The sequence below is a fragment of the Sinocyclocheilus grahami genome, unplaced genomic scaffold (assembly GCF_001515645.1).
Source record: "Sinocyclocheilus grahami isolate Dianchi unplaced genomic scaffold, SAMN03320097.WGS_v1.1 scaffold51.1, whole genome shotgun sequence".
In the NCBI taxonomy this organism is placed as follows: domain Eukaryota; kingdom Metazoa; phylum Chordata; class Actinopteri; order Cypriniformes; family Cyprinidae; genus Sinocyclocheilus; species Sinocyclocheilus grahami.
In genome coordinates this window covers 1,108,871-1,120,983 of record NW_015505230.1, presented here as the reverse complement: position 1 = coordinate 1,120,983, position 12,113 = coordinate 1,108,871, and the positions used below count along the sequence as shown (strand labels likewise).

General features: G+C 37.4%; 1 protein-coding gene across 5 annotated transcripts in view; it reads left to right on the top strand.

Annotated features, from left to right (window-relative positions):
- Positions 1-2,318: 2,318 nt before the first annotated feature.
- Positions 2,319-12,113, top strand: part of npnta (nephronectin a) — a 52,001-nt gene continuing 42,206 nt past the window's right edge. For 4 of the 5 annotated variants that reach the window (XM_016269304.1, XM_016269302.1, XM_016269303.1 and 1 more), the window contains exon 1: positions 3,654-3,956. In XM_016269304.1, the coding sequence (XP_016124790.1) occupies positions 3,889-3,956 (68 nt within the window). In that variant the 5' untranslated portion in view covers positions 3,654-3,888. Of the gene's footprint in view, positions 2,427-3,653; positions 3,957-12,113 lie in introns of those variants that run through there. The other variant, XM_016269298.1, reaches the window with a different exon arrangement.

Sequence of the window (12,113 nt, the reverse complement as noted above, 5' to 3'; positions counted from 1 at the left end):
GGACGTGATGCAAAGTAAATCTGTCTGAATTTAGACCGTTTGGGTTTTGGTTCCTTTCCCATTGGATTAATTGCAATTTGGATGTATATACGGTCCTTTTCTGTATGCAAATTTTAATAATTCCCAGCAACCATTTGATATTTTATGGCATTTATTGAAAAGAAATATTGAATGCAGTAACCCAGAAATCACTATTTTCTGTATAGAGCAGAGTTACACAACAGAAGCACTATGCCCAGTTACGCTGCTGCTTTGCTTAAGAACTGCATATGTGGGCGAAATGGTCCTTAAACTTTGGCGCACAACTCTTCCCATACCATTTGTGCAGTAGAAGTGAACTAAATGCATTAGTGCCCGAGAATGTGTATGAGAATGTCTAACTAAACAGTTGACATTAGCCGTTGACTTCCATAGTATGGGGAAAAAATACTGTGGAAGTCGTTGGCTACCGTCAACTCTACCAACATTCTTCAAAATATCTTTTGCGTTCAACAGAAGAAAGAAACTCGTGCAGGTAAATGATGATTTTGGCACAGTTTGCCCACCAACTGTCATTACAACTCTCTGATTGGTGGAAGTGTCTGTACAGCATCATGGGTAATGCAGTTTTTCATCATGAATTCAGCTTTTAAGCACGATTATTTTAAAAATAAGTTGAAATGATGTGAACGGATGGCTTCAACAAAAGCGTGTACCATTGAATAACAACCTTAGAATTTAAAGTAGGTCTATCTTTAGTTATTGTTTAAAAAAAAATTCTGCCTATGGAGAAAATTGAGTTTTTACTTCCGAAACCCAACTGTTTCAGTCCATAGCTCAAATCACTTACTTTTTGTGTTTTTTTTTTTTTTTCACAAGTGATCAGTCTTATGAATTTCATATAGCGGATGGAAAAAGTCCTTTAAGCTTGAGTTGAAAAAGGGGCCCCATGAGAATATCATATTTACTTGGGGTGGGCATTTGACTTGGATCATAAGCAACCACCTAGCAACCGCATAACAATGAGCTGAAATCCCACTCAACACCTTATCAACCATATAATGGTGTCCTGGCAAGCACCCACCCTAGCGAGATTTGCTTCCTGCATAAAATGTAAAAATTACATTTTTATATCTGCAGCTCTTCACATGCTTTCTACAATGCTAATTAAAATCTGCTTGTGTAGCCAAGAACCCAAGAGGTAGAAAAGATGCATCAAGAGTGCTTAAAGCGCTTCTCTGATGACAAGTACAGAGTGTGCTATTGCTTCCTTTACAATATCTACTGTTTCATCTCTACTTCTCAGACAGGAAAGTCAGTTTCTTCGGAAATATCAGAAGAGCAATGTGCAATTTCACTTATGGCAGGCTGCAAAATTCATGAGGAAATCAAGCCACAATCCACCTTAAATTCATCTGTGACAAAACCTAATCAGAAAGCGCGGCAGGCTCTCCAGTTCTGAAGAGGTTGAAAATGAGTTTTTCTCCAGTGTCACCATTCATAGAGGCTGTGGACGGATCTCCATGAATTTATAGTGACTGTGTCTTTTCTTAACATATCTTGAAATGTCACTCTGTAGTTCATGTTCACCTGGACTGAAAATACACATGAAGCACATTTCTCTTTGACAATGATGATAAACTTCGCAAGGCATTACGGATTTAAAGCTCTGTTATAATGCAGCATATTGGTATGTCAGTGGATGTAGCCATAATCATTGAATAGTTTTACATCTCTATTGAAAAATTACACAAAATACTGCTAAAGCAAAGGTTTAAAGGCTGTTTTATTTAAATATTTTTGATCTTTTTCTTTGCTTCATCAAAATTTAGGATTTTAAGAATGTATTATTTATAATTGTATATTTTATTTCGAAAATGTGAAATATGTTTTCCAATAATATGGCACTGGTATGTTTTCCATGTACTGGATCTTTGAACTTCTTCCTTCTTCGGTCTAAAGCACATCAACATATTTCACTTTCTTTGCACTTTTCATTTAGAACGGAAATGAACAGTCCTGCGTTACAGGACATATGCTGTGTTTTCTGTGCAGGAGTCTTCTGTTCAGTTTAGACAAAGTTGCCAAAACTGAGTATATTAATAGGAACGTATTATTTAAAAGCAAGCTGATTTTACAGTACCATATTCTAGTGCTAATGTACATTCACACCGCAGCTGAATGTAGACCAAATATGTCCCCCAGCTCTCATGTGAGAAAAATTGCATCAAATTTGACATTTTCAGATAGGACCTGGGCCACTTTTTATGTATGGAAATAAATAGGATGCATATCAAAATGTTGGCAATGTGGCATGTGTAAACATTCAGGTAAGAATTCATATTCATTTTTTGTCAGTTGAATTCTGCATTTGTCATAATAATGTTCTTGATTTACAGTGAATATGGGCAGTGCTGTGATGTCGAGGTTTTAGAGCTTAATATAAGGTGTGCTATATATCATTCATAATAGTAAATAGCATATGTATTATAATGAAATTACTATATGTATATATATATTTATATATATATAAAAACAGGCCGTTTACAGTTGCACTTTGAGTATCTCACAATACTCACTGCAATGTGAGCTGTTTCCTTGTCATTTTTCTGTAATGTAGCACCTTTGTTAAAGTGTAGAGCATGAATATGGTACTAGACTGCTTTGAGATGGGGCCAGATATAGATGTGGTCTGGCATATTGCATGTCTAAGTGATCACCCAATGAAATTGGAGTCGAAACATGAAAATGAGCCGTAACCCTGCACACGACTCCTTGAGACCTGAAACTCAAGTGATGAGTTAGGAGCATAAATCTTGCTTTCAGCAGTTTTACGTGACCAACGCAGGTGCCCCTCCTGTCTCCTCTCTGCAAATAAAAAAAAACTTTACCAGTGATTTCTTGTTAGCATCATACTGGACAAGTGACCTAAAACATATATTTAAAAAAAAATGGTTGTAGAATTGACCATTTTTACTCCGAAATTACTAGTAAATTTCACAAATAATAAACAGAATAGAAATGCAAGTAACACATTGAGTTTACATTGAATTAATCGTGTGTATATATACAGTATATGTATATATGTATGTACAAACCGCTTTTGTCACTTAAAACCGCTGCAATTTTATAAATCGTTTAATAATTAATAATAGTAACTATTATTTTATTTATACACCAACGCACACAAATACATATATAATACATGCATAAAGTAGCCTACCTCAAGTATCACAAACTTCATCCATCCTCAATAATATATATATATATTAATATTAAATAACATTATACAGTCATATTGAAATTGGATGATATTTAAAAAAATATTTGTATGACTTATTTTGACAATTTTTACTGGTAAATTTCACAAATAATTACAAAGAAACGGCACATACACAATTTAACATGTAAAAACGTTTTACTTCATAGAAAGGCCTACCTATGCATTTACAAGTACATCAAGTATCACCAACGTTACCATCAAAATAATATAAATGTATAATAGTATTTAGTATAACTAAATATATATTATGCAGTCATATTGACATTAGATGTTGCATATACACATATAATAAACTTGTAATTATATGGGAGTAATAGGGTATGTGGAATAAGCGCTCCCGTCTCTCCTTGTTGGGCGCAGTGCTCGTTCGCAGGGTGTGGGGAGAGAGAGAGACACAGAGGAGCGCACCGACTCCGCGCTCCAGTCCACGGCTCTCCAGCGGAGGAGCGCAGACAGACAAGCTGCCGGTCTTTCGTGCATGAACAGCAGCCTGCTCGACCCGCTTCAAAGCTTTGAATATTGACGGATCTAAACCTCACCATCATTCCCTTCCACACACAGGAGACCAGCGGCGACGTTTGGATACACGCACCGCACACTCAGCACCGCACCGCACACGCACGGGGATGTGGATCATAAAGTTCATGCTGGTTTGGACCTGCTGCTTCGGAGTGAGCGCGGACTTCGATGGCAGGTGAGACCTCAGTTAAACGGGTAGACGATTGAATCAATGTGTTGTAAAGAGTTTTGTAGAAACGCATTTTAGTTTGTTTTAATAAGAGTCATTTTATGATTCCGGCTTTTCTTTTGTGACTTTAAAGTAAACTACTTTAAGACTTTAAACATTCTGTCAGACAAGGAATCTCTGTAACTGTAAAGTTGCATTATATCATCTCCAAAGCTAAATGTACAAAATATCACTATGTTGGACTATTGCTGGGCCTTTAAGGGTAACAGGGTTGACAGTTTTACAGTTCAAATCAAATCAAAGGTTATTTATAGAACACTTTTTTAAAACAACAGTTAATTTATTATAAGCCACTACTAGAGTTCACTTCAAGGTGACACTTCAAGGTGTTTATTAGAAAGAGAATGATAATGCTGATATTTCTTGAAACATCCAGTTTTGAATAAGCAGCTGCATGAAGATAAAATCATGATAACATGGTTGAGTGTTTAAGATCATCCCTTGACAAGCCTCGTAGATAATGTGATCAAAAAAAAAATCAAGGAGACACTTGTACTTGAAGAGTTCACATTCTTAAAGTATAATGATGCTATTATGATTTTTTTAATCATTTTTTTATCATTTGTTTTAATAAGAGTATAGGGTTGATGGAAAACAAAACCTAAAATATCCATAGGCATCCTCACCGAGGAAAGTTTTTCCATTCTTCAAGGAGACACTTGTACTTGAAGAGTTCACATTCTTAAAGTATAATGATGCTATTATGATTTTTTTAATCATTTTTTTATCATTTTTTTTAATAAGAGTATAGGAAAACATGATGGAAAACAAAACCTAAAATATCCATAGGCATCCTCACCGAGGAAAGTTTTTCCATTCTTAAGTTATTCTTAATCATTCTTATTGTTTACAGAAATGCTCGAGATTTGTTTCTACAAAAGTCACACTTTTAATGAAATGAATCTTAAGTAATACTGCAACGCTTTTGAAAGCATAACCGGCTTAAACCCCAGACACCTCAAGTTTAGTGCTGTTGTGATCAGTTCCATTTAGGATGGGCTTAAAGTTTGTGTTGTTACCGTGTTGTCAATCAAACGGTGAACTTGTGAACTGCTCTTAAAGATCTTCATGCATGCAAAATGTAATCAGTATGTTTTGAATACATAATAGATGTCAGGTTGTAAAACATGCGTGTTTAAGAATCACGTATTCTCCCTCTTGGACAGTCAGCACATGCGTTCCCGGTTGTTTCGTGCCCCAACATGTAATGTGAAATATGTGGTGAACAGAAACGTGCCAATGATTCAAATCTGCTTAAAGCTTCATTGATGTTAAAGAGGATCGTATATCCATACTTGAAATTAACTGTGTACTTCAATAGAGGTACCTCACTATACCTTAGGGCAAGGTTTATCAGTCCATTCCTGCAAGCTCACCTGCGCTGCACATTTTAGGTGTCTCACTAAACTGACACACCCAGTGTAGTTCATGAATCCCTCAGCTGGTGAGATGATAGTTGAATTAGATGTGCTAAATAAAAGAGATATTCAAACAATTGCAAGAATGGATTGCTGTAGGGAGGTTCTTACAGGGCTTCATTGATATCTCCTGTCACATTGTGTGTATAACTGCTTTTAAAGTAAGTTCTAAAGTGCCAACCGTCACCTTATTGTGACTCATTCTTTGTTGAATATGCATCGCTGAATCACATCATTTATTATGCAGTGCTTAATTATGTCATTACAGTATGCATTATTTAAATTGGGCTACTCATTAAATATGAAAGGTAATACTTCATGTATTAATAAATTATATATATATATATGTGCTGCATATTAAAGTATATAACAATTCACATAAAGTCAACATAAAATTGAAACTGGCCCTGTTTGTTTTTCAAATGCATCTTTGGTCTCAATATGAACAAATCTCTTTTTTTTTTTTTCTTCTTCATGTTGCTCGGCACTGATTCCTGCACTACAATTGTACTCTTTATAAATGGACAGTTCAGCCAAAAATGAAAACTCTTATAATATTGTACCAAACCAGTATGGATTTCTTTCTTCTGTGGAACACAACATCATTTATTTTGAAAAATGAAAGTAATGGGGTTCAGTGGTGTTTTGGATCCAGCTGACTTTTATTTTATAATTCAAAATATCTTGTCAAAGAAAGTCATACAGGTATGAAAATGTGAGTGAAAGACAGAATTTAAATTTTTGTGTGAACTATCCCTTTTCATTTGGTAATGCATCACCTAATTGGAAAAAAAAACTTTCAAATAGCATTTCAACGTAATTTATTTGCTTTGCAATGCTTAATTATATAATTTGTTAAAAATAAACATGTATTAAGTATGCATAGCCCTATTATGTCATGTATTAAGTATGCATTTTCTTATTACGTCATGTTTTATGAATGCATAGCCGAATTACATCATGTATTAGTGTGCATTGCCTAATTACGTCATGTATTAAGAATGCATTGCTTAATTATATCATGTATTAAGTATGCATCGCCTAATTATGTCATTTTTTATGAATGTATAGCCTAATTACGTCATGTATTAGTGCATTGCCTAATTACATCATGTATTAAGAATGCATCACCTTATTATATCATGTATTAAGTATGCATCGCCTAATTACGTCATGTTTTATGAATGCATAGCCTAATTATGTCATGTATTAGTATGCATAGCCTAATTACGTCATGTATTAAGAATGCATCACCTAATTATTTCACGTATTTAGTATGCATCGCCTAATTACGTCATGTTTTATGATAGCCTAATTACGTCATGTATTAGTATGCATAGCCTAATTACGTCATGTATTAAGTATGGATCGCCTAATTACGTCATTGTTGAAAACGCATGGCTTCACACTGATGCAGTCACCTGGTTCCCACAGGGTGTTCCGCTGAGAAACCGACCACCCAAGTTTGGACTTGTGAATGCAACTCCTGCAGTGATCTTTATGGCATCTTTTGTCTTCTGCTCTGCTGGGAAGCATTTTGTCCTTTTGGCAGGATGAGCAATAGCTGTCCTTCTAAATGGACTGGAAATGTATTCACTGGCAGAAGTACTTTCTGTGTTAAAATTCAAGCTTGGTTCTTTTGCTTCTTCATATTTCCCTTATTTATCATTGCCAGTTGCCCAGAGGCAGAGCACAGCTATGATGCGCTTTTACGAACACATCCGTACATAGTTAGGGGGACATTAATAATGGGCTTTTGCTACGACATTACCAGCACCCTTTTAGAGACATAATGAATAACTAATGCATATTTGTTTGTCATCTATATTTTTCCAAATTACCTTAGCGTGCTCATTTAGTCAAGACTCTGCAATTCATTGCTTTCTATACGTTCAAACTTCTCCGTGTCATCCCATACATCATGTGCTTAATGTTTGTGTAACTCACAGACACAATATTGATGCTTTTTCTGCAGGGCATGGCTTGCGCTGGCATTTCAGGAGTGGGAGCTGCCCACTGTAATGAACGTGTACATTAACCTGCTGGCATACGTTATTAATTTCAGTCGTGATGGAGTTCGCTTGTCACCAGGGCCATTATTTGCCAATTTGCCCTGCTTATAAACCTGCTTCACTGCCCTGATATAAATTCATAGAAAGAATATAGTGCATGGGCGCACTGTGAGGGGCCCATTCATTATCTCCAGGCCCTTAGCAGGGGCCGTTAAGCTCCTGTCTAATGGCTTATGCTACACCTGAGGGACGACTTGCTGCTAAACCGCCAACTTGTCATTTGCTGACGTGATAACAAGAGTAATTTATTACAGACAAACTCATTAAAGTGTCCAACTTTTTAAAACTCTTCCAACATGGGGTTTTGGACAGTTGAGCATTGGGTTTCTATGACTCACTGGAGTAGAATGTAAAATCCCAGCATCCCTAATTGTCCTAATATATTTTGTCAGCAGTGTTTTGTAACTCCCTCACTTAGTCTTGGGGTACTACTTGCCAGTTCAGAGGGCTTAAATTAAGTTCACATGTCCGGTTGGCCCTCCTTATGGTCTTTCAGTTGATTTCATCATCTGAATTGTCTCAGAGAGCAGAATTTGAACCCAGTCCTTCTTTATTGGTCAACCATCTCCTCTTCAGGTCAGAGTTGAAACTTTGGCACTTTGGCCTGCAATTCCTCTCTGCTGTGTTTTCATGCTTATTAATGGAACAAAGTCTAATGTTACTGCATTTATTGTACGATGTTACAATTCCTGTCTTTCTTGATTGACAAAAGAATGCACTTTTCATGATTGTCAATGTTTTTTCAGAATCTAGTTATAGACTTCCAACCTTATCAGCCAGACTGCTGTCTATGTAACCGCACTGACCATCATACAACTTTTATCAAATGCTCATAAACATCTCATAAACTGTAGGAGATTCATAAATCCGTTCCTTCAGCCACAGGAGCATTTATTTCAGGCTTGTACATGCTGCGTCTGATTGCCGCTTAGCGCCGGATGAGATGCACTTTGCTTGACCGGTGTGTCAGTCTGCAGAGGCACGTATTCTATACTGAGATTGGTGAATGAAGACCGCTCAACTGTCAAGCGCATGTTTCAAAGGCGCGTGTCTAATTGTCTGGCAGTCTGTGGAGGTGGCGGAGGAATGTGAAGGGTTGTAATTAAACCCCCCTGCACTTGCACCCGAGCCCGGCTGCTTGTCATCGTTCATATACAGTACATGTGCAGACTCACTGCTGAACCACATGAAGAGCGTCATACTGCCGCAGACAAGTAGAAATGTGAATTTTTCATGATTAAATGTGCCAGTGCATAGAGATAAAGGCATCTACCGCTAATTTTCGTCACCCGGTTGCCTCGTTTGAGCAGATAATTGTCGTTTGTTTAATCTGCTAATGCCAGACTGAGCTGGAAATTGAAACTGTGTAATAGCTGCATCTTTAACAAGGAGAGGAAAGATACTTTCTCAGGTGGTATTTGTTGTGACAGCCTTGTTACCTCAGTGAGCGCAGTGCCGGTTTCTCCCTGGGCGATGCTCTCTCTCTCTCTCTTTCTCTCTCAGTTTGGTGTCTCTTTGGATCGGGCCCAGAGTTTGCAGATTGCTGACTGGCACGCAATCGCTTGTCTCTAGTGGGGCAAGTGCTGCACACGCCAAGATTTGTCTTTCTCTCATTGTCCCACTCTGTTACAACTTTTCATTCTTTCTTGCTCGCTTGCTTTTCTGTGTTAAGACTGATGGTTATGTGAATCATCTTCTATGGTCAGACACGATCTTATTATTGTAACACAGTGTCCTGAAAAGCTCTCCATCAAGCAATCTTTCTGTCCTCCCTAAAAGTCTAATATTTTGTGGAAAGGCAAAATTGCAGCCAGTCGAATATATTTGGTGTTCCACCCATCTGGAGACCAACCATGAATGATAGTATGCATTATGAGCCCGCTCTGTCATACTCACTATTTTTCTAGACAGTCATTACTCTTTACATCAGTGATTCTCAACTAATGGCTGCTCTGATAGGGCCACGGTCAACTAAATGCATACAGCATGCTTCTAATGGTATAACTGTGTATTTTTAGAATAGCTTAATAAATAGGCTTTGCAACTTTTAGCTGAGAATAAGTCCCATATTTTTACATTAATTTCAAAGGTCTGTGCATCAAATCAAACTCTGTATTTTGCCTCAGATTCATCTGTCACTTAGCAGATTCTAAATGAAAATCATTGAAAGCTACACAAAATGTGACCAAGAGTAAATACGACTTTTTAACACTTGCATTTAGAGACCAGTTTTTATGCTATTCAGTCTATGTTGTGTATAATAATTGTGCATATTGTTTTGTTTTGTTTTTTTGCCTGTGTACATACTGTTCAAATGTTTGGGGCCGGTAAGATTTTTAATGTTTTTGAAAGAAGTATCTTCTTCTCACCAAGGCTGCATTTATTTAATCAATAGATACAGTTAAAACAATAAAATTGTGAAATATTATTACAGTTTAAAATAACAGTTTTCTATTTGAATATATTTTCAAGTGTAATTTATTCCTGTGATGCAAAGCTGAATTTTCAACAGCCATTACTCCAGTATTCAGTGTCAGAGATCATTCTAATATGATGATTTGATCACAAAATATTTCTTATTATTATCACAGTTGTGTTGCTTAATATTTTTTATGGAAACTGTGATACATTTTTTTCAAGATTCTTTAATGAAGTCCAAAAGAACAGTATCTATTATATATATAATATATATACAGTGGGGCAAAAAAGTAAATTTCATACTATCACTTTCGATTAATTTAATGCATTCGTGTTAAATAAAAGTATTGATTTATTTCAAAATAAAAAAAATATACAGTATTCTATAGTTTATATCAATATCAGTACATTTGAATTTTGAAGATCTTTTTTTTCTCTTTTATACGATAAACAATTTTAATACTATATTGCCTTGTCCAATGTAAAATCTGTAGCAGAAATAGCTTGCTTTATAGTTATGTTTCCTATCTTTTGTACCTTTTTCTGACTCTTATGTTCCCATATATAGCCTCATCAGTAAGGTTCAAATACCCTTTCATCAACACCAAAGCAGTTCCTCATAAATATGTATGAAAAAATAATCCTCATAAATGTGTTTGCAATTCATATTTACACTGAATATCCTTTAACATTCTAATTACAATTAAAATGGCCATTATTACAGAGCACCATGTTGGAAAACATGCAATGCTGTGGATAAAAACAGACACCAATTAGCTTCTACTCAAACTGAAGCAGTTTGACAAATACAGCCTCTCGTTTGGTATTTTTAATGGAAAAAGAAAACCGTAAAGAGCTTTGTATTGTGGAGAAATGAGAGTGAAATGACTAAAGATGAATGTATGGGGTCTTTACAGTATGTATGTTCTGCTGTGTGTGCCATTCACACAGTTTGACAACAACCTACATATATTATTTGGTTTTCTTACTTTTAAAAAGTAATTGAATGTGTATACAAAAGATAAGTCAAATGCATTTGCACCCCTGGAAACTCTTGCAATAATATGACGTGTTGTGCATCCAGAGTCTTGCATGTTTGCAGTCAGTTAGAAGTGATGTTTTTTTATACATACAGAGGAGATTATGTGTTGGTACATTGTGAGTCTGGCCTGTGTGTGTGTGATTAAATGTATGTTTCAGGTGAGATATAATGGAGTGACAGGCAGGAGCCCGTACTCAATCCTCTTAACATGCGCGCTGTGTCTTTAGAGGCGTTCTGATGTCTCCTCTTCTCTCCAGGCTACACACGCAAACATTTTCCCTCCAGCCTGTCACTCTCATTTAGTGCCACCATCACAGTTTCTTACTGGAGTGACTGGCAGCGGTACGGGCTGCATTAGCATTTTCACTGCCTTACCATCCAGAGTAATTGAAAAGGACGGTGCAGCATGTGACCAAAATATCTATCCTTCCGTCCGTCCTTCTGTCCATCTATCTATCATTCTGTTGTTCTATCTGTCTGTCTGTCTGTCTGTCCGTCCGTCCGTTCGTTCGGACTATCTGTCTGTGTCTGTCCGTCTTGTGTCTGTCTGTCTGGACTATCTGTCTGTGTCTGTCTGTCCGTCCGTCCGTCCGTCCGTCAGTTCGGACTATCTGTCTGTGTTTGTCTGTCCATTCCGTCCGTCCGGACTATCTGTCTGTGTCTGTCCATCCGTCCGGACTATCTGTCTGTGTCTGTCCGTCCGTCCGGACTATCTGTCTGTGTCTGTCCGTCTGTGTCTGTCCATCCGGACTATCTGTCTGTGTCTGTCTGTCCGTCCGTCCATCTGGACTATCCGTCTGTGTCTGTCTGTCTGTCTGTCTGTCCGGACTATCTGTCTGTGTGTGTCTGTCTGTCTGTCTGTCTGTCCGTCCGGACTATCTGTCTGTGTCTGTCTGTCTGTCCGTCCATCCGTCCGGACTATCTGTCTGTGTGTGTCTATCTGTCTGTCTGTCCATCCGTCCGGACTATCTGTCTGTGTCTGTCTGTCCTTCCGTCCGTCCGGTCTATCTGTCTGTGTCTGTCTGTCTGTCTGTCCGTCCGGACTATCTGTCTGTGTCTGTCTGTCTGTCCGTCCGTCCGTCCGGACTATCTGTCTGTGTCTGTCTGTGTCTGTCTGTCTGTCTGTCTGTCTGTGTCTGTCTGTCTGTCTGTC